This window comes from Aulonocara sp. 'chitande type north' Nkhata Bay, linkage group LG11 (assembly GCF_057382095.1).
Source record: "Aulonocara sp. 'chitande type north' Nkhata Bay isolate Kocher_YH1m ecotype deep benthic linkage group LG11, A_spYH_male_GT1.1, whole genome shotgun sequence".
Classification (NCBI taxonomy): domain Eukaryota; kingdom Metazoa; phylum Chordata; class Actinopteri; order Cichliformes; family Cichlidae; genus Aulonocara; species Aulonocara sp. 'chitande type north' Nkhata Bay.
The window spans coordinates 15,244,794-15,268,561 of NC_141354.1; the positions used below are offsets into that span (position 1 = coordinate 15,244,794).

The 23,768-nt window shown below is 39.6% G+C and overlaps 1 protein-coding gene across 2 annotated transcripts in view; it reads left to right on the forward strand.

Moving 5' to 3' along the window:
• Nucleotides 1-23,768, forward strand: part of LOC147318685 (CUB and sushi domain-containing protein 3-like) — a 255,640-nt gene that overhangs the window by 125,108 nt on the left and 106,764 nt on the right. For both annotated transcript variants that reach the window (XM_086310755.1, XM_086310756.1), the window contains exons 23-31: nucleotides 386-542; nucleotides 2,510-2,701; nucleotides 4,155-4,281; nucleotides 5,376-5,578; nucleotides 9,787-9,978; nucleotides 11,243-11,381; nucleotides 12,688-12,875; nucleotides 13,191-13,385; nucleotides 16,272-16,388. In XM_086310755.1, the coding sequence (XP_086166881.1) occupies nucleotides 386-542; nucleotides 2,510-2,701; nucleotides 4,155-4,281; nucleotides 5,376-5,578; nucleotides 9,787-9,978; nucleotides 11,243-11,381; nucleotides 12,688-12,875; nucleotides 13,191-13,385; nucleotides 16,272-16,388 (1,510 nt within the window). The remainder of the gene's footprint in view (nucleotides 1-385; nucleotides 543-2,509; nucleotides 2,702-4,154; nucleotides 4,282-5,375; nucleotides 5,579-9,786; nucleotides 9,979-11,242; nucleotides 11,382-12,687; nucleotides 12,876-13,190; nucleotides 13,386-16,271; nucleotides 16,389-23,768) is intronic.

Consider the following 23,768-nt stretch of genomic DNA (forward strand, 5'->3'; position numbering starts at 1 on the left):
TGGAAAGAGTCAACTGCCTGCCTGAAAATAAGTAGTTAAATAATAAAGAACATTTAATATTTGGTGAATATTTGTTAAAATATTTCTACTTTTAAATGGTATTAATTAAAAAGACAAGTTATTCTTCCAGACCATCTGTCACGAGCCTTGTTAGCTAAGCTCTACAGATATACTCTCAGATCAATGGAATGAATTATGGATGCTCCTTTCTTCATTATCTCATTTTATTTAGGGCATTGGCTTGGCAATAGAGATGTCATATAAAATCGGATATATGACACTAATAGCTTCTTTTTAATCGTTGCTGTCTTACTTCAGTATTAATTTTTAATTCTTAATCAAAGCAACAAAACACTCCCTCGTGTTCCTTTCTGTCTCCGATTAGCTGTATGACGGTAAAGATGGGGCAGCGCCACTGCTTGGCACATACACGAGCACGCTGATGCAAGGTCTGTCCCTTACCAGCACTTCCAACTATCTGTGGCTTGAGTTCTACTCTGACCACGAGAAGACGGCTGCAGGTTTCCGGCTCATATACCACAGTAAGTCACATTTCATTTCCCTGGGGGAGGAGGGCCCTAAAGCTTTTCCAAATGAGTGAATTTAGCCTCACTTCGGGAGCCAGGCATTTGAAGTAGCAGAATTTGAAAGAAAATTTTAATTGACCCTCACCCCGCTTCGCTGTATCTTTCACTGTCAGGGTATCCATTAAACACAGCATGGTGTTTCTGCTCCACTCCAGCAGGAAAATTGGCTTTTTTCTTTCTGTCCTTTCTCAACCTCTGTCTCTCTCCATGTGAGTCCTTTTTCTCTCTTTTATTTTGCTCTCCACTTCTGCAATTAGCGTCCTTGCTTGCCTAACTGTACCTTGTTAAAGCAGGTGAATTATTGTTAGGACTGTTTGAAGTCACTATGCTGCTGTTTGCGGTTTGTGTGTGTTGCCAGTTTGTATTTGCATGCACTGCATAGGGTGTGTGTGTACAAATCCACAAGTGCATGTGCGCATTAAAAGTTTCGGTCATTGCTGTAAGGGGGGGCAATAATAGATGGGGTTTTCTCTCCCCCCTAATTGGCTTGCTGACTGTGTGTTGTTGCTAACCATTTCCAATTTATTACTGTGAAGAGAGAATGTTTTGGCGACACTGCATTTTGCCATCCAATTTAAAGTGTTTTTGTCTTTCACCTGCAATTGTGTGCTCATTGAGATCTCTGAAATCTTTTGGTCTACCAGTAAGCTTTCTAATGTAGAATTCAAGAGAGTAGTTAGGATGAAGTTCTGGTTTTCAGTTTTGATCAGTTTTAAACTTTTGAATGGTTTGAAAATAATAATAATGAAAAGGTTTTTTTTTTGATAACTCACAGTTCCTATGTCTTCAGCTTTCACTCTATGATAATGGCGCCAAATGTGCAAGGTACAACTGGTAATAGATATAAGAGAAACGTTTTAACAGTTTTGCTGTAAGATTCAGTTTGGCATTAGTTGTGAAGGGTTTGAGGATTCGGAGCCTGACAGATCTGCAAAAATAAAAAAAGAAAATGTACATTAATCAGGAATGTGGGCTCATTTGCAACGGCTATATAAATTGCCATCTGTATCTAAATTAGTTGTGAAGAAATGGCTTAATTACAGGCTTCCTTTTGAGTTACAGAATACCCCGTAATTAAGTATCACATAATTGGATTTCATTTGTGATATTTTTTCTTATCCATGGATGCACACAAGGTAAATGGCACAATGTAAGCTGTATCTCTCAAGTGCAATCATTTGAGCCAAAATGAAAAGGGTTTTTTTTTAATGTAAGGAGAACTGAGTGATGTATGAGCAGCAAGGGGGCAAGGGGAAGGTGGGATATGGTCAGTTTAAATCTTGTCAGAACATGAAATCTTATCATGTTTTCATGACTCCTTCCAAAAGTGCTGAGGTAATTTCCTAAATGTGAGCGGTAACTGCTGGAGATTTATACTGGGCATGACACTTGTAATACTACCATAACATCTGGCATGGGCACGGACCTCGCGGTGAGACGAGACCATAAATCAGCACTGCTGGGTTTATGTGCGGCCACTCTTGCTGCATAGCGGAACACTTTAGTACCTAAAAGAGAGGAACAACATATGAAGGCCATATTCAAGCATGCTGAGCTAAAGATTTATCACATTTTCTTGTTTGTGGCTTGTTTAATTTCCTCTCCCCAAGCGTTCCAAGTGGATAGGCTGTTTCTCAGTCATAGCAAATGCCCACACTCAATTGAACATTTAATTATGAATGCCTAATTATGGTCTCTGTCCAAAGGAAATCTTTTATTGCTGGTAATATAATAGGACTATGAACCCTCATCTGTGCCCAACGGGAAATCGATACTCAAAGCTAAATCCATACCTCTTTAGAGTATAGATAAATGAGTACTGGTTCATCGAATGACAGTAGACTTTGTTACATAGTACTGTGTTACATTAATGTGTTGGTTCTTATCACCACCCTATGCCATTCTTCTTCTTTCTTGTCTAGGTTTTGAGCTGTCCCACTGTGACGATCCAGGTGTGCCACAGTTTGGCTTCAAAATCAGTGACCAGGGTCACTTTGCTGGAGGTGCCATCACGTTTGGCTGTGACCAAGGTTACACTCTGCACGGCTTTGGCATGCTAAAGTGCATGACTGGTGAAAGAAGAGCGTGGGACAACCCTCTTCCTTCATGTATAGGTAATCCTTTTTGCCTGAATGCTGAATTTTTTTCTGTTCTGTCTGTCTAGATAATAATAATAAAAGCTACAAACAGCGGGGTCTCCATTCTATGTGTCATAGTCCAGAGGATGGAGACCCTGCTGTTTGTAGCTTTTATTATTATTCAGAACAGCCACTGCTCAGCTAGGTGTTAATCCAAAGGATTTATCCCAACATGATTTGTTCTTAATTGAACTTTGCTGAAAGAAAATACGCCGCTTGTCATTTGGTAAGAGAATTTAAATGGCTTTGATGTTTTCTCGTGAATAATTGATCTGTGTGTGTGTTTTGGATGCAGAACTGGCTGTATGGAATGATTACGAACACTATAGTGTTATAGTGTATAGGATTGCTATTGAGCTTTCGCTGTGTTGCCGTACCCCTTTCGTCGAATGTTTGATTCGAATGTTTTAATCCCCCAGCAATTAATCTGCGTTTTTCTACAAGTAAAGGAATAATTATCGTATCTTTTTTTGTCATATTGAGACTTGGACATAAAACACAGTCCTGGCTGTACTTTCATATTCAGAACATGCTGAGACGGAAAGATAGAGAAATGATAAAGCTATTACCTGCACGCTGCTCAAGTCTGGAAGGTGTTGTGAAGCAGTGTCTGTTCCTTGATGTCTAACAGTGATGGATTAGGGTAAAAGATGATTTACAAATTCCGGACGTGTGCAGAATTGCACTTTTAATGCCAATGCTTTCCACTGCTGGAGCATTTCTTCTTTATACCATTGTGATATGTCTAATACAACCGCAATGAGTAAATAAATAGATGTACTGATTAACTGGATAACAGTGCTGTGTCACTGAGAGATCAATATTAATAGTGAGCTGTGGTGAAATGGCATTTCCATTCATTTCCCCAGAGCCACATCCTCGTTGCCATCAAGGTCTTTTACATCTGCCCGGCATAATGATACTGATTATAGCCCACCAATGTAGTGATCTAATGCAATTTTCCTATTAATTAAGTGGCGTTTATTATGTAATATAGATAGCAAGACAATAACCAAGGAAGAGACAAAGTAGATTGGATGATAAGATATCCGTTCAGTTCTTAACGTTTGTAGCAGTGTCATTCCTACAGTGTAGCCTGGCCTCTATAGTCTTTTTAACCAAATTAATGATTCATTAGGAAGCAAACATGTTTTGTATCTCTGAGTTTCTCTGCTTAGACAGGAAGCCGCAGTCTCATTACCTGTTAGGATTGTTCGCTGTGGCTAAGCTTAAATTTTTGCACATTGTACCCTCAGAGCTGCAGTGAGCTGGCATCTAGTTGTTAGTTGGTGTGTGTGTTTGTGTGTGTTTAACTTATGCACATTTTTTTGTCTGTGGAAGAATCTTGATTTTGTATTGTGCAAGTTTTGTATTTGTGCTTCAATATTTCTGTGTGTGTTTGTGTGTGTTTGTGTGTGTGCGCATGCAGCGGAGTGTGGTGGCAGTTTTAAGGGTGAGTCTACTGGGCGTATCCTTTCTCCTGGCTATCCCTTCCCCTATGACAACAACCTGAGATGTACCTGGACAATTGAGGTCAATTCTGGCAACATCGTCAGGTAACTCCGATGTCTACATATGCATGCATGTACTGCATATTTAGGATAAATGTAATTTTGTTTATTTTCTTTATATTGTGCTACATGATTAATAACGTTTGTATTAATAATTTTCGAGTTGTTGTTAATTAAGATGTGCAGGAATTTGTCTAAAAATGCAAATTATTCATGAAATGGATGGTGAAAGAGAAAATAAATGATTTAAAATGAACTAAGCAGAGCATCCAGTGGACTATATGTGTGTTAACGTTAGAAGGATTTTAACAGCAGTTTAAATATATACAAGGAAATTGCCTAGAACTAAACTGCGGGGAGATGATTTAAATGCATCATAAATTAATGGAGGTCAGATAACTTGCCCTGACTTCAAAGGACTTAAAGATGAAAACATCCGTAAAATGTTTGCATGAGATGTTGTAATGTGCAGTTAAGATTTTGAACATGAAGAATTCGCCTCTCAAGTTAGATGTCATCAAGAAAAACGGCCTGCAGCAGCTCCATTAAGAATGATTGTGTGAGGGACTTTGTAGACACTGTGACAGCACCCAGAGGAATATTACTGGGACATGGAAGCTTTTTTTTTTCTTCCTTTGTTTTGGCTGAGAGCTCCCACTATTACTGTGAAATAAAACCGATTTGGGCTCAGAGGTCGAAGTAAACATGATATGATTTCATAAAGTCAACCACACATTCTCTGTGAGATGAGCTGCTTCGGGCCATCTCTTGATGAGATTGCAGATAAGTCTGTGGTCTCATAGTGTAATTCTGACTTTAGAAGAAGTTGATTGATGATAGCAAATCTCAGCTAAAATGCCCAAAAGCAAAGGGACATTGTTTCTAGAATTAATTGAATCTTGCTAAGTTCAACACCTATTTGGTGCCCCAGCTTGAGGGGTTTTCATTGTATTTGCAGTGTACGATGAATGCAAACTTCATTTACGTCAGTACAAAAAGAGAATACAAGAATTGATTTAATGTTAACTCATTCTAACCATATGTAAGCTAATAGAGAGTTTGCATATGGTCAGCGATAGAGACTTGCGGTGAACTAAAACCAAACTATGCCAACAATCTTTTGTGTTCACCTCTTTCAGCCTCCAGTTTCTTGCATTCGACACAGAGGCATCCCATGACATCCTGAAGGTTTGGGATGGGCCTCCTGAGAATGAAATGTCTCTGAAGGAAGTTAGTGGCTCACTGCTGCCTGAAGGAATCCACTCGACTCTCAACATCGTCACCATTCAGTTTGAGACTGATTTTTACATCACCAAGTCTGGCTTTGCCATTGACTTCTCAAGTGAGTGTATCTTGCGAGCTACATAGCTATGTGGTAGTATTTTTTTCCCTTGATCTCAATAACAGTTTCTGCAAAGAGTTGAGAATAGTGTGATTAATTCAATGTACAAGTATGTTGTTTACCGCTGCCTAATGTCTTGCTGAGCAGATCTGTATAAGGATCATCACACAAATTCAGTGCATGAAAGGAGTATGCTGAAGCCTCTTTCTCTGTTGACTTCTAATAGATTCCCAAATATTGTTCTTTTCCATTTGTGTCTTATGGATCTCTCAGAATAATTTGTAATAATGTCTTGATGAGCAGTGAAAGTCTCTGATATGTTACACTTCACTGCTGACTGTCTACTATGCAATATTTGCTGCTGTGACATAATGCATTTGCTTTGCTGATGACTACTTTCAAAACTAAGCATCTGGAAGCAAACTGAAAATGAAACAACATGCATGCCAAATATGATGAGCTTGTAATGTTTTTGTTTTCTTTAGCATACAGGCAGCCTAATACAAAAATCAATTATATGGGATTCACTGCACTGCGCTGCAAAATGGAACTGATTCTGCAGACATGCTGTACTTAAATACGCTGCTTGCCTGAGGCTGGTGGTTTTCAGAACTGAATGCGAGTAATAGGGAAGGGATGATGGGAACAATAGTCATGTAGGATTTCATTAAGAATATACTACCTTAAATAAAAATGTAAGCAAGAAATCACTCCCACTATCAAATTAATGTGGTAGTGAGAGTTTCCACCAGGCACTAAGATGAAGAACAAAATCTAACCCATAAAAATACCGTGGAAGATTTTTTTATATTGGATTTTGATTTAATTTGCTATGTCTCAGACTACACAGGCATCAGTTGGCATGTTCATCATAGTACAATTAGAGAAACATTGAACAAGCGTGGCTTATTTCAAGCAGAAAGCATCCTGCAACATGGCAGCACAGCTGGACAGATGAGACTAAAAGTAGAGATGCTTGTCTATAATGCACAGCAACACATTTGGTTGAAGCTCGTTAGGTCCCCATCCTAGGGGTAAATTAGACATCCAACATGCAGCTAACATGAGACTCTACCACTCCCAAGAAAAAGCCTGCAGCACATAACAATTCAAGATGTTGAGCAGCAGTTTATTCACTTCAGAGTTAAGCAATGCCAAAATGACTAACAGAAGTTTCTTATTGTTCGTAATGTTCCCTAAAACAAAATAAAAGGCAAACAGTAGACAATTCTTTAACCTGTACTCCTAAGCAATAAACAAAAGAAAAAGGATTTCAACAGAAAGAGATTCTCACTCCTACTGAACTGCTCACTGTGTGCATATGTGTATAATTATTTACAATTTACTGTTTACAAAGACTGTTTCTTCAAGGCTTTTAGCTAACAACCCAGGGCTCTATTCCAGGAAGCAGGTTCATCGAACTCTGCGTTTAAAAACAAACTCTGAGCTGAGTAACTGTGATCAGCAACTCTGAGATTTTGGTTCCAGAAGAGCTAATCAGATTTAGTTTAATCAACTCTGTGTTTATTCACCTTAAGTTAAGCTTGTGCGTGAGTAAAGAACGAAGGCCATCATCAGTGGAGCTCTGATACCAAAATTCACCATGGCAACGGGTAAATAAAGCACAGAGAATCAATTTAATTTCAGTGGACTAAGGAATATGAAGCATGTCAGTGCTGAACATGATATTTATCTTAAAAAAAACAAGAGGAAAGAAAATCACCTTGAACCACTCTGTCATCTTTTTTTTAAGATTCATATTTTTTCATCATTTGTCATCATTTACCATCCTTGAATTTTCATTAGATGAAGCTGGAAACTGTAACCTGATAAAATGTTGCTGACAGAAACTGACGCTAAAAGTCTGAAGAAACATATCAGATAGTTCTCTGATGGACCTGTGATATTGGTTACTCAGATAGCAACAGAGCCTGGGAGGATCTGCTCTGGAGTCAGTTTTTTTTAGTTCAATAAAAAAAAATTTTGCTGCAGTTTTATGACACTTTAATTTTTTCAGTAATTATTTAGTATAAATTTAATGTACTGATGGGATGCAATAACCTCAATTTTTAATTAAAGTTTTTTTTTATTAGTGGATAAAAATGTGTGATGACATTTGCAGCAAACTCTTCTGTAATGTTTCCCAGTTTAACCAGCAAACATTTTACTCAGTTTCTGTGAATAATAATTTTATATCAACTCAAAAAATACAAGACAGCTTGCTGAGTGTTTAATGGATTTACTGTAAAGATAAGAAATTGAAATTGAAGCTTTTACAGGTTTTAATTATTTCAGAATTGTTTTTAGTGGATGAACCGTTGTAAATACCATCCTGCTGTGCAAGTGGACATGTTTACTGATCCATTACGGAGCCTATGACAGCTTCAGGCGAAACGGGTTCTGGGTCAACCCACTGAGACTGATTTAGGTTTTTTGTAGCTGAAAATATATGTCATAGTCTGAATTTCAGATGCTGAACCTTTCAAAAATGTTGCTTGATATCATCTAATGAATGAATTTCAATTTGTGAAGAAATTTTAACATGAAATTTTCAAAACACAATCAGCTCTCTGCAGCTGCTTTAAAAACTCATTTTAAAATATATTTAGTTGAGTTTTAGAAGCCTAAAGTAATTTCAGAACCAGCTTCATTCACTTATTCACATCATCTCCTGGATCCCATCTATATCTGCGTAACTTTATGCTAAACTTTGGGGGAGTCAAGATCTTTGTCTAAATAAATAAATAAATCTGGGTAAATTCCCAGATGATAACATGCAACTACTTTGCTGGTAATACCGGAAATGGGTAAAGAAAATCAACACCCTATTTATGCAAGATAATTCATAATTTTATTAGGGGGGTTATATTGTTTGGGTCTGATTATTATTGATTATTATTGTCTGATTATTATGTGCCCATCTATGACAGACATTTTTCCATTAATTTGACTGATTACAACATGACAAATGATTGATTATTGATCAGTGTTGTATATGTCCAAACCTTTACACAGACAGGTTTGATGTAAACAGTGATTACTGCAGTGAGGTGCACTAAATGTTTTCAGTGTGGGGAAGCTGGCTGACAGCTTGACAACTGCATTACTGTCCACAGAGTCACAGTGTTAGAAAGATGGAGACTATAGATTTTATTCTCAGCTAATAACAATTCGACCTAATTGTTGTTTCTATCCGTATAGCTGTTTTGACAACTGAATGATTAGATTAAAAATAAAATAAAATAGTGAAATAACAATACACCAGGATTTTGGTGTTCAATGCAAATTAATTATCTCTATTACACGCTCTAATAGCAACTTTATAAATGAGGACATGAATGGGGTTTCGGGGAACAAAACCTGCAAGTTACTGGGTTCATTTTGCAATTTTTCAAACCAGCAGTCAGGGGCAAACACATAAATACGTACACACACTTTGGAGAGAGAGCTTCACACTCTAATGGGAGGAGGCACACGTATAAACAAACACTTCACACATCATCGTGGATCATGACAACTAAAGCATGGAGGTGGAAGGATGATGATGATTTGGGCTTGTTTTGCAGCCATGGGACCTGGGCGCTTTGCAGTCAGTGAGTCAGTCATGAGAATGATTGAAGAAAATGATTTCTTCAAGTAATTTCTCCTAAAGCTGTTTCTACAAGCTATTGAATATAGGGTGTACTTAATTTTCAGAGGACTCATAAAAGCTTTGTTTCACTTTACTGTATGTGACATTATGAAATATTAATCACATTGAATGCTATATAATAGACATTGCCCTTTTAGATCAAATTTCTGTGTTTTACATATTTAATTTGATGAGCCGTTGGATATGTTTGATTTAGGAAAAACAGCAATAACAACAACAACAACAACACAGAAGTTCAATAAACTAAACTAGTCTTGAGTCTATCTTGAGAGTCTGTTATGCTGAATATTTGTGAAATCCAGCAGAATTTACCAGAACATTATCAAAGCCTTTGGCTGCTGCATAGCTGTGTTTTAGAGAAACAGATTAGGAAAACATGGCAGGATTTTGACTGATATGAGCTGTGATGGGCTCTGTGCTGTAACTCTGTTTGAGCTGCAGTTTAAACATAACCCTACATGGAAACGCTTGTGCATTCTTTCCTGTGCATTTTATGTCGGACCCCAGCTGCTTTTGGTGTGTGTCTGTGAATCACACGTATGTGTTTGCCCTTCAGGTTCGCTTGCAACAGCCTGCAGAGATCCAGGTATTCCCATGAATGGCAGTCGCAACGGAGAAGGGCGGGAGCCGGGTGACTCTGTGACCTTCTCCTGTGATCCGGGATATGAATTGCAGGGAGAGAGCAGAATCACCTGCATCCAAGTGGAAAATAGATACTACTGGCAACCCAGCCCTCCAAGCTGCATTGGTGAGAGAGAGAAAGATTTAAAGAGAGAAGGGAGGTAGTGTGGAGGAGATTGAAGAAAGAAGTTGCGCAGGGAAGTGTAGAGGATCAGAGGGAAGAAGAGATGTGGAGAGGAAGAGGTAGAGCAAAGAGTTTGTCTATTAACTGACTGCAGATGAGACTATAACTCTCTCTCACTCATGTCTTAAAAGTGTGTGTAGAATAAACAACACTCTTCAGATATGTTTGAGCTGTTGCCAGCTCTTATGTGGACAAATCCACTTCTGTTGTTGGTTAAAAGACTGAGTAGTCTATGGTCTCCCAAAACAGTGTCTTATTGGAGCTTAACGGCTAATTACCTAACGATGCAATTAGAAATAATTACACTAAGTAGGTCCAAAGAAACCTAAATGTTCTTGAGTTGCTGCCAACTGGTCTAACAGACTCTTTTTCTCGTCATGAAAGACCTAGGCGTTTGCAAGTCTTGGAGCGCAATTACAAAATCACACAACTTGGCATAATCCACTGACACCAGAAGCATCTCTGTGTTACTGAAAACTTGATGTAAATGTCAGCTGTTCATGTGCTAATAAAGTGTCACCATGCCTAATAAAAACAGCACAGTCACCGTCGTGTTACAAACACTGCTTCATTGTGCTGTGACAGTTGTTAGTTTATTCATCAAAATCAACAGTTGACAGACGCGCAAAGAATTATGGGGAGTGGGGGAGTGCCCGAGGCAGTAAAAATGACATTGAAATAGTCACAAACATAGCCATGCTACTGAGTCTGTTGACTTTCAGATTGATTTGCTACATTGATACTTGACGCGTTCACATAGTCCCAGAGAGATTAAGGAGCAATGAAGGCGGATTAAATAATTAACATGATAACATATGTAATAAAGTCTTGTAAGGGATACATACTGTTTTTTCAGTCATTTATATCTGAAAAATACACACTTCATAGATGCTGCATTGCATTGTGTTGTAAAAGCACACCGTATTGAAATGAATCAGCTCAATTGTCAGGCGTATCACGGTGTTATAATGCAAAGGGGGAAAACAGTGGCCTTTCTAATGCCCTAATTGTTGTTACTGCACCACCGGCTGATGGAGATTTACAAAGGTTATAGAAATAGCCAGTTAAATTTAACGACCCATAAGTGTACATGCCTCACATGTATCAAGCTGAATTTAGCTAAAGGCATTTGCAGCACATTTAAAGACTACTTATGTGTTCACAGCTTTTTTTCTCATTCATCTCTTCCTCCTTTTTATCTCTCAAGCTCCTTGTGGTGGGAATGTGACAGGGTCTTCAGGATTCATCCTTTCTCCCAACTACCCCCATCCCTACCCACACAGCAAAGACTGTGACTGGCTTATCGCAGTTCACTCTGACTATGTCATCTCCCTGGCTTTCATCAGGTAATACGACAACACCAGAACCTAAACCACATGGGTTGATGTATTATTCACACGTGTGGACTTTTCACTTATATTAAGTATTTAGTCAAAAGAAATGTGAGGACTTGACGAATTTGCAGGATGTGAGAAGGCCAATAGATAAAGAAAAATAGTGTTGTCCCTTAAGAACATGGGCCAATAGCTTACAAGCTGACTCTTTCCCTAAACCTGTGGTATTTTTTTGTAACCTGTCTGAAACAGAATGGACTCAGTTCTCAGTGGATGTGCAGTGGATCGGGCTGTGCAATGGAATTGCTTGTTTTCTGCAGTGGAACCTGCTATAGCATCACAGCATTAAGCACAGTTGACCATGTGTGTTAAGCAGAAGACCTAAGTTTGAGCCAAGGTGTGTTGGGAGATAGGGAGAAAGTAGCGGTGCCTTTACAGACACTTAGAAGGAGTAGTATTTCAGCCTGCTTTGCTGAAATGTGGGGAAACATGGTTTGTGGGTGAATACTATATCGCAGAATTGTGATAGGAGTGCATCTCGTTAAATATGCTGAAAGATAGTCCGACTGTGTGCTTTGCATTATTAATTGCAATCTAAGCATGCAGCACCAATATCTGCAAAGCAAAGCCACAGATGCGCCCGAGGCCAGTTTTCTTGGGCAGTCTTCTTTTGACTGTCGAGTACTTTTTGCGAAAGCCTGGAAAGGAACAAAAGGTACACTGCTGTTACTGTACTTCCGCACACTTCGCGGTGAAGGCGGAGAACTCGCCATGTTTCTTCTTCAGCTTTGTCTTTCAAAACAAACGTCTAATAGAGTTAGCACAATGCCGTTGTCTCTCTCTCTGACTCTTGGGAATTGCCAAATGAAAGGATGGGGTTATGATTTTAAATTGGAGTTGCCTTGATCCAACTCAAATGCAATTATCTCCAAGCTATTTACATTTTCGTCATAAACCGCGCTCATTATTTTGAAAACAAATGCTCCCCTCTCTCTCTGACTGCAGCATGTGATTTGATATACAGCGCTACAATATGAAACGATTGCCGTTGCCGTCTGGGAAGATTTTGTGCCACCGCAGTGTCACAACAATTTAATCTCTTCTCACCTCTTGGGGGAGATATCTTTTTTTATCTCTTTGTCTGGAGATGCAAAACAAATCGCTTGGCATGACTCACTTCTAGCATTGCAGTGCACACTTTCATTTTGAGACCCAATTGCATTCTAAATCTCTCAATCTGTACAATCTGGTGGTTAAGGCTTGGCAAAATAATAACTGTTTTTATCTTTCATTTGTTTCTTTCTTTTGCTTGTCACAGCTTCAGTATTGAGCCAAACTATGATTTCTTGTACATCTACGATGGGCCAGACAGCAGCGCCCATCTGATTGGCAGCTTCCAAGACAGTAAACTTCCTGAGAAGATTGAGAGCACTTCCAACTTCATGTACTTGGCATTTCGTAGCGACGGCTCTGTGAGCTACACTGGCTTTCATTTGGAATACAAAGGTACTCTAAAGGCTTGAGCATGCGCTTCTTTAAGCATTTCCACTGAATATGTTTATGTAGTTCAGCAGGGGATTTCCTTTGATACACATCTTGTCTTTTGAACACAACACTACACACAGCTACTTGGAGATTAGCCTAAGACCCAGCCTCCTCTATTGCCACAAATTTACAATCTTAATTAATGTTTTTAATACCACAGTGCTGTTAATTTAAACAGAAACTTGCAATCTGTGTAACGCTTAATGCATTTAACAAATCCCTCTCATTTTAGGTAGTTGTCACTGTTGTAAAAGCTTTGTTTTTTTTGATTGGCAGCTAAACTGCGGGAGGCGTGTTTTGATCCCGGGAATGTGATGAATGGCACTAGAATGGGTACTGACTACAAGCTGGGATCTATGGTGACATTTCATTGCGAGGCTGGCTACCTGCTGCAGGGTTACTCGACACTGACGTGTGTCATGGGCAACAGCAAGAGACCCGAGTGGGACAGAGCTAAACCAAGTTGTCAAGGTAAGAGGCAACACCTCGGCAATAACAGAAGGCCTTAGAAGCAGAAAACTGCACTCCAGCTGTTTGGTCAATATTTGATACAGTGTGATACCAGGAGAGCGCTGTGTTTAAAAAAAAGAGCTGAAATGTGGCGCATGCTGCTGTCTGTTTGATGCACATGTAGAACATAGCACATTCTGGTCACTCAATAAAGACAAAAATATAATGGGTTCAGCTGTAGTGCAGCACTCATGAACTGGGATTATGGAGGGCAAACTACAGCATATCATGAGTGAGTCAAAGCATAGTGTCCAATTCCAGATCCACACAGTACTCTGCCCTGCATGGTATTTGTGTCTTCTGGATTTAAACGACACTCCCAAATGGCAAATTGCATTCAGATATAATTTGATGTAATAAACTAGCACATGTAATAAACTAGTGAACATAACGTTCGTTTGCAAATGCGTCGTTTTATTGTTGTTGGCATTCTGTAGGTTCAGCATTTCATGGTGAATAGCAATATTCATGACAAACCATTTACCACTACTGATTTGAATTTAAGGTAACTCTACAGTGTGATAAGAAATGCAAAAAGATGCAAGGAGTGAGATATCCAATTTCTTCTCTTCGCGGTAATCGTTTTAATATTTGTCATAGTCTTAAATCTATCAAGGTTAAATTAGAATTCAGCGCTCATTTACTGCACTGAACATACTGAACGGGAGCACCCAGCCTCACGCCAGGGAGCTATTCATTGCTTTTACAGTTGACACCTCTGTAACTTCACTAAACAGCCCTGGGGTTATGTGTTTTACTAAAGAGTCCATCAACAGCTCTCCGTTAAGTGTTTTCACTTTGAAAATGCATCTGAACTGATGACTGAACCGTCTCAAGGCTAAATGTAATGGCTTCAGCTGCCTCAACATATGGCCAGCTACTGTTCCTTTATGTTATTTAGCAAGCTGTACACTCTGTTTACGTTAAACAAGTCTATAATGGCTCACTGTGTTTTCAGTTGTTAAATTGTACTACAGACAGCAGGACTTTTAGTCAAGGTCACTCAGGTCAGAAACTTATATTTAGTATAGAGTATAACTGTGATTCTTACCCAAACTTAAGGGCATCCTGTGGGCTTCTTGGCTAGTGGTATCATACTTTACAGATTATTCTTGTACTTTCAGTATAGTAGATTTGTTTTATTATGCTACAATTTGCTCCATTTTCTCCCTTGTGTATGTAAGAAAAGTAGAATAAAGGAAAGGGTCAATATGATTCAAATTCTAAATCTAATGATTGAAAAATGATTCAAAAACGTAATATTTGAAGGCCGTTCCTTCAAACTGCGATCCTGTTTGTATTGATGGAGTGTTGTAACAATATAACACGATTTACTGCTAAATGCAGTAATCATATGAAGATTTTGCTGTGTGCGTACTTTGAAGACAATCCAAGCATTCTTAAAAATCATTTTTTCATGCACTGAGTTCTTAAATCACCATTTATGTAATCATATGAGGTAATAACTCGCCTTTTTCTCTGAAGCATTTAGCTTTCTTTCGTAACTATCAGCCTTTTACAAAACATAAAATGAGTGGTTTTGCAGCCTGCCCTCTTCTCTGTGCAGCACTGCACTCGGCTGTCAGACAGAAACCGTTAAAGCATATCTTGAGAATCCCTTGCTTTCCTTGGTGCCGCTCTTTCCTACTCGAGATTGACAGCGCAGTTTGCTTTCCTTCCCACTAGTAGCATTCTCAGATTCCTCCCCCACCACAGCACCATGTCTCCCATTCTGTCTGACAAATCAGCTTGAATTAGAGCCTCGCGTGCCCGTGTCACATGTGTTTGATTACATGCCTCTTGCTACTTCAGCAACCAAATGCGGATAAATCGCTGATCCATTCTTCTGCACCTCTGCTCACTTCTCATGTGCTGCTCGATGGAACAGCAGTGACATGTGCACAGTGTGGGCCATAGGGGGGTTCAGAGCAGCTGGTGACAGCTTCCCTAATACAAATGACTGTGTGTTTGTTTACAGTCGAGGCTCTCCCACCTGATGGCTCGGTCCGTGAGGTCTGTGGTAAATGCATTAGAGCGACTCTTAGCTAATTAGGTACATTATCAACAGCTTAAGATCAGACTATGAGATGCGATGCAGCAGCAAGACAGACTGCAACTAATATTAACAAGCCTACTGAATATCACTGGCTAAATATCTGCTGAGAGTAGCAGGAAAGTTTTGAGAGATGTATGTTTAATGACAATTAAATTTAAGCGACCTTAGTCTAGCTTTAGCCACACGCTGTATTAGCAGATATTAAAATTAATGGATATGCTTTGTAAAGGTTAGTGATAGGAAAATGCAATCAATTAGAATTATACATCATAACGAAGCACCTTCAAAAATCGCTGGATGTCTGATGAAAGACCAACTTTAGCTGAGTCATTGAATCTGAATCTTTCAAAACAGGGTGCTGAGCCGTATGGGCTGATTAAAGTCACAGGCATGTGGGAATGCTGTGCTTTTGTGTTCCCGAGACTGATGGTGTTTTTCTGTATTTTAAAGGCAAAAAGTATTTTTCCTTGCAGGTTTTCTCCCCGTTGGCTCTTTCTAAGCACATCTCAGGGCTTTTCTTTTCCGCGTTTATGGCTCACTCTTCTTTTTGAAGATGTGTCCAAAATGTCTCTCAAATGTCAAATTATTTTTTATTTGCTGGACAAATTTATATTTGTCTGCAACTTTTAAAGTTTGTTGTTGTTTTTTTGTGTGCGTGTGATTTTTAGCTGCTTACCCTTCAATAGATGCACTAATTTTATTTTAATCCCTTTTTCCTCCAGGTATTATTAGCTGGTTGCCTCATATTTGTTAACTGAGCTTCCCTGCTGCTTGCCTTGCTGTCTCCACAGCTCCCTGCGGAGGTCACTTCACAGGTTCAGAGGGAACTGTGCTGTCCCCAAACTACCCGCATAATTACACCATAGGGCAGACCTGTGTCTATGACATCTTTGTCCCTGGGGACTTTGGTAAGCATTTTAAGTATTATTTACATGGAACTGCAAAAAAGCTGTTACTTATTGCCTGCTCAAATGCTGCTTATAGCTGATATGTGGTGGCAGCCAGAAATATTTTTCTTCCAAGAAGAAAAAAGAAGAGGCTAACAGATAATAATCTGTTTTCTGTGAATTTTTGCTCCAACATGAGCATGGAAGATAGCCTGTGAAGAAACTGAAGCTTTCTGTAAAATGTGGTCACCAAACACAATGCTCAAACTTGAATTACCCTTTTCCTGTGGAGCTTAATTTGCGCTGCATGCATTTTCAATTTAGAGTGGTACTTTGATGCTTTCGGCCACTGGCACGCATGTTTGCTGCTGGGTAGGATTCGGTTTGTGTAGACTTCCCCATATATAAAAATCAATCACGCAAATGGCTGAGCAATAAATATTGAAGCCAATTGCAAGTATGTGTTGGAGGAAATCTGATTGAATCGATACATACAGATGTTGGTTCCATACCACTACAGAGTTGGGTGTGTGCCGCACCTCTTTCAGCTACCCTCTGCTCTTGTGTATGAGCTGAAATGTAGCGTAAAGAATGGCAGGATTTTGGTTCCAGTAAGAGGCGTAAAAGCAGAACAGGATCAGGGCAAACAAAAATTGATTGTGTTGACGTGAAAAATGCTCCGTAGTGTAGGTAATGGAGAGGAAGGTCATGCAGCGAGGGGCTGTGGGGAATAGACGGCGCAAGCAAATTCTCTGGTGCTCAGTTTATCCACGGACTCCTGTGTATACATAATTCAGCAAAGATCTCTAGAAGACCTTGATGCATTTCTACTCAATATTTCATGTTAGTCATAATGAAGAGCCGAAATGTAGGCAGATGTTTTTATTCTGTAAAGCCCCGTGCTTTAGAAACACAGATTAATCCCCTGTGCGATGATCCGGTCCGACAGTTTACATCCTTTGTTGCCATCTCCCGCTGCTCATGGAGTCCAGGGAACCACAAAACTTTTGTAAATAAACACTGCATTAAAATGCAGCATTTGCTTAAACTGGGAGCAAATGCTTAATGGAGTGTAGAAGTCGCCAAGCAACATTCCCACCTGGGCTTATGCATTTGTTCCAGGGAGTGACTGCTGTGGTGAGGCTGCAGGAAATGGGATTCGCAGCTTGGGTAGAGCAGGCTGAAAATGTTTCACTAGCTATAATACACCCGTGACAGCACATGGCTCTTGTTTTGCTAGTACCTTGTAAATTGTGAATCTAAAGCCAGAACATCAAATGACATCCCCCAAGCCACCAGCATCAAACTGTAGAATTCTCAAATCGTGATATTATTTTTGTAATTTTTACTGCATTGTGATTTAATATTATGAATGAATTTAAAAAAATGAAGGTGTCTCCTCTTGGCTGAGTGCTTTTGGGACGTGCCATGAGCTGTAAATCGAGTAAGGCTAACAAGTGCAAACACACAAACACATGCACATTGAAACAGAGTTGGGAACTAACACCAGTGCATGAAAACAAGCTGAGACATGCATACTTTACTTCGCTGAGCTGATATGAAACCAGTGCACATGAATTAAGTAAAACACATAAATAAACTTTTTTTTGGGGGGGGGTTAATGTTACTGAATAAAGCGTCCAGCATTTTTAGTGTTTTTCCCTCCAGATAAAACAATAAGAAGAGAAATTCTGTTTTCTCTCTGTAGTAGCTTGGCAACTGAGTCTAGCCTTTGGGCAGTGTGATAACAGAAATCACATTTCAGTGTCTAGTATACAGGTAATTGAAATTTGTAAGCGCCTAGGGTAGAGTGTCAAACGTGTGTCTAAGTGTGTCCCTCATATGACCGATGGCATACCATAAGCCTTTCAGACATTGTGTGAACCTGGCTGGAGCTGCAGGAAAAGGTCAGTGGAAAATCATCTCCTCACTCCGACCCGGTGACCAGAGGGATTTACACCTGTGTTGGAGAACTGGAATGTTATGTGCATATATGTCTTTTGCTGTCACAGTGTAGCCACAAGGGTTTACACAGACCTAAATATAGATATCCATATCATGCAGTGTATGTGAATGTTTGAAATTCTATATATAAGTACAGTATGTTAGTGAGAGTCCTCAGAAATCTGAACAGATTTGGAGTTGGAAGCACTGCATTTAAGATGAATTGGACCATTTCATTTTTTTCCTGATTATTAATAGAATATTTGATTAACTAAGTGACAGTACAGTGTTTGTGTATAGCCAATGCTAGCCAAGATTGCAATGAGCCATGAGCTGTTGGTTTTCAGAATGAAAGTACTGTTGAAAGAAAAAAGATAAGTGACACTCACATGTTTCATTTTATTGTTAACCTATATTTTATATTGATTTAAAGAGCAATGGTGGACTGAGTATGTGATTGTTTTTGATATGAGTGTACAGCAAACAGGATGGGAAAATGTTCTTCATGTGAGAAAATAAAGGTTTTCACTGTACATTCTCAGCAAAAAAGAAAAGATAAATCACTTTTTCAGTTTAGCTTTGCTACATTTGTGACAGAGCGAGTCAGCTATTGATTTATTTTTCCCCACCTTCAACTGTCTTGTTGCTTAGGCACCTGGAAGTTAGACCTGAAGCGCCAAAGGAAACTGTCTAAAAGAGTGATTAGATAGCAGCCGAAGCACTCTTATTTTTTCTTTTTTTAGTGAAGAATTCAGACTTTGTTTAACCTGATATAAAATGATATCCAGATTGCTGCATGAATGCAAAAAGTATTACTACTGATGATGATGGGTTTCCTTTTTTGTTGTTAGTTTCCCTAAAAGCGCAGTTTTAAGGTGTGTGATTCTGTCACAGGTGGTCGGTGCAAAAGCTTGCGAAAGCTTGTTTATACATGAATGGGATGTTGGCAGATATTTAGTTTTATGTAACCATAGTAGAATTTGTATAGATTAACTACTCTACCCAAGCTGTTGTGCTTTTGTCTCATTGAATGAATAGATCGGTGCATACCTTCCTTGATGTATCCTTACTGTTTGTAGGTTTGGACTGCATTTTGTTTGTCGTGTTTTACATCTGATATGATATAATGTATGCACATAAACATTTATCCATAATAACTATGCACCACTATGTAATCTTGAACAATTCTCCCTGAAGCACTGTCTCTATCATGCAAATTATTGCTGTCTTGCAAAGGACTTGCTGGTATGAAAGTAGACCGTTCGTATTTATAAACCTCGTCACCACTCTTAGCCCGTGTACACATGTATAGGCTCATATGTACATACTGTCTCCACACTGATAATCATAAAAATAATAGCTGACAGTAGACACCAGTGCTTAAACCATGGTGCGTGTATAGTCAACAAGAAGCAGGAGGCTTTGCAGTCACTGGTGAGCCATCATTTTCTTGGTATCTCACCACTCGTATTTTGTGCGTGGCTTATTTTACTTTGCCTCATTCAAATGTCATTAAGGTACAATGTGCATCTGTCTTGCCCTTTAATATTTAATTATTCTGTCAGAAATAATGTTTGTAGTCATATTTCAAACAATAACTCTGTTTCTTTTTGTAAAGGCGTGAATTATTCATGGCACTCAACCTTTGCCTTGGGCACTGCTTGGAAACATAAAGATATACACTGCCTACAGGCATTTGCTCTTGTTTACGCCGAGTTCGACGGCTAACTTTTTGTCCTATACTTCCGACAGGATGTTGTATTTTCCTGCCTAAAACAGACACGTGGGATAACCTCATTGTTTGCGGGGGTTCACAGAGGGAAAAAATGGTTATTTGTTTGTTTTTTGGAAGGGATAAAAAGTTCCAAACTGTGCTTCTGGTCTCGTTGTGGGGTTTTTTGTGTTTTGTTTTTTTTCCCCAGTCTGTTTTGTTTAGCCTAAAGGATCTGCTTGTTCATTACAACCCTCTTCCCAAATGTTGATGGCTTCAGTGATTCAAACTCTTCCAATTAGGACCCTCTGTGGCATTTCTGGGTGTTTTTCTTTTGCAGGTTTTTTTTTGTTTTGAGATATGACTCTCAGATCAGTACATTGAAAATAAACTGTGAATTTCAAGCTCATTAAAAATGACATCAAAAGCCATTTGTAGCCTGACTATTAGAGCAACACAATGCAGTGGTTTCACCTTATGTTCTCCAGGTCCAGCCTTAGACCTAATTTTAACAAGATTTTAACAAGATTATGAAGCATATCATATATATCTATATACATATTTTTTTTTAACCTGTGGTTAACTTTTCAAATGGTCCATTTTATCCCAAGGTACATTCTCGGTCCAAGGTCTCTCGTGTGGAGTTAATGGTGAATTTCATTTCGTAGAGACAACATTAATTCACCTCTGTTTATCCGCCCGAGGCCCTTTATAGCTTCAGTGTACGTATCTATATAATGGTAACAACAACATATGCATGATGTTTGCCATTGTATGTGTTAGTAGGCGAGACAGGAGCTCTGGCAGATCACTGTAATAAATCTGGGCTCTAACAAGACGGACAGAATCAGCATGAGAGAGAGAGAGACTGTCGAGACTTAAGATAAGATAAGATAGAACTTTATTAATCCCTCGGGTGGGTTCCTCTGGGAAATTCGACTTCCAAAAAGCACAGCAACGACCGAAGTTACAGTTACAGAATTGTTATATATATATATATATATACACACACACACACACACACACACACACACACACACACACACATATATAAATACAGAGACAAATATAAATAAAATATACAAAGGGGATAAATAGAATAAATAGGAATAAAAAATAAAAATACAAGTGCATTGCACATTTCAAGTATTGAGTCTATTGCACTGTTGACTATTTACAAAAAGTATTGCACAAGGTATTGTACAGTGAGGTGCAGAGGCACTACAGCTTAGTTGTTCCCCCCTCCTTTGTCCTCCTGTTTCCCCTCCCTCTCCCCTCCAGAGAGGAGTTAAACAGTCTGATGGCGTGTGGGACAAAGGAGTTTTTAAGTCTGTTAGTTCTTGTCTTGGGGAGAAGCAACCTGTCACTGAACAGACTCTTCTGATTATTTATGGCCGTGTGCAGAGGATGCCCAGCATTGTTCATAATGTCCATCAGTTTCTTTAATGTCCTTTTCTCTGCCACTGTCACCAGAGTGTCCAGCTTCATGCCGACCACAGAGCTAGCCTTCCTGATCAGTTTCTCCAGCCTGGATGAGTCCCTCTTTGCTGTGCTGCTCCCCCAGCACACCACAGCATAGAAAAGTACTCCAGCAACCACCGACTGGTAAAACATCCTCAGGAGCTTCCTGCAGATGTTAAAAGACCTCAGCCTCCTGAGGAAGTACAGTCGGCTTTGGGCTTTTTTATACAGGTGCTCTGTGTTGCATGACCAGTCCAGTTTATTGTCCACCCACAGCCCGAGGTACTTGTACTTGTTGACCACCTCCACCTCCTCCCCCTCTATCTGAACCGGCAGTGGACCTTCTCTGGACCTCCCGAAGTCCACAACCAGTTCCTTAGTCTTTGAGGTGTTGAGTTGCAGGTGGTTTGTGTGACTCCATGCGACAAAGTTCCTCACCAGACTTCTGTACTCCTCTTCCTGATCATCCCAGATACACCCCATGATGGCCGTGTCATCTGCAAACTTCTGAATATGGCATAATTCAGAGTTGTAGCAGAAGTCAGAGGTGTACAGGGTGAAGAGAAGAGGGGACAGCACAGTTCCCTGTGGTGCTCCTGTGCTGCTGACCACAGTGTCAGACATGATGACGACTTCAAGAGGTAAAAGGTCTAACTATGAGAGAGAGGCACATCGAACTTTGTTGAATGTCAAAGTCTGAGAGAAAGTTAGATGGCGAGAGATAATAAATGAGGGGGTTATAATAAGCGAGACAGAGAATGAGAAGAATAGGGCGAGAGGAACAGAGTACTGCTGAGAGCGATCATAAAGCGTAGACCCCGGGGGCTGATTGTTGACTCATCAGTGATGTTTGCTGAAGTGTAAGATTCTGCCTCGAGCCACCCCAGCACATGACTTGCTACATCCTACACAACAAAATCATTACCTTGTCTGTCTCCATCAGCTTACACCATACACTTCCCTCAACCTAATATAAACTGTGAATTTGTTTTGGCTCTGCCTTGAGTTGGAGATCTTTCATGATAGAGCATGTGGTTTTTGATGTGTGTAAGACACAGTCTTGAATGATGACTCTGACTGATTTCGAAGACTTCAAGATTGCAGAGATTCTGGGTGCTCTCTTTGTCATTGTACTGGCTTGTGTTACCCTTTAAAACCCCATTAATGAATGCCGTATAAACCAGTTCTAGTCAGCAAGTACAAACACTAATAAAAACCCAAGCCAAGAAAAAGTATCAGTGCAGTTAAAGCAGGAAGTAAAAAGAAGCCACAGGCCACTTACAGTTTTCTTTCTCTCTTGAGTAACCAAAAGTTACAGTTTTCAATGCACCGAACAGAGTTTTTACCCAAGATAAAAGCCTAATGGGCTGCATACAGATTGTGCCAAGGTACAGCCACGTACACCCTGCCAAAAGAGCTGATGCAATTTTGCTGTGATAATGGGTCATTAAAAATATATGTGTCGATGCTGTCATATAATCCCTTTGGTTTCTGTAAATGAGGCTTGTGTATGCTGTCATAGCTCAGAATCTCAGAAGGCCCGCACTACCATAAAACAAAGGTGACAGGTAGCTCTTCCATAATTCATTTCCAGAAGGACAAACATATGCTTCCATTTTTCTTACCTTTCACGACTGCTTGTGCTGTTAGTATTTTTAGCGCCTTATTTGGGCTTTTTGCATACTTTGCCTTAAGGCCAATCCAGTGAGTGTGGGGAAAAAGGTGGCTGTGTTTCGTTCCATTTAAATTATGATGATGTGATGAGCAGTTTCTTAGAAGAGCATGGTCCTCAAGGGGTTTACCTCTTTACCTGAATTCAATTCAATTCATTTATATAGCGCCAAGTCACAACAACAGTTACGCTTTATATTTGTAAGGTAGACACTACAATAATACATACAGAGAAAACCCAACAATCATATGACTCCCTATGAGCAAGCACTTTGGCGACAGTGGGAAGAAAAAACTCCCTTTTAACAGGAAGAAACCTCCGGCAGAATCAGGCTCATCTGCTGCGACTTCTGTTCTTCAGCTTTCAGGTCCCACTTCTGTATAACCGGCTCCCAGTATGGATTCTGTACACAACGTACACCATCTCTCTTTTTAAGATTACGCTTGAAACTTGATAGAGCTTATGATCTGGGCTGGACCAGGGGACCCTTAACCTTTCCTCAATTGTACTGCAATAGGGCTAGGCTGCTGAGAGCTTCCCATGATGCACTGATCATTTCTTTGCTCACCTCTTTTCACCATTTGTGTTTATACACCACTCTACTACTGAGCAG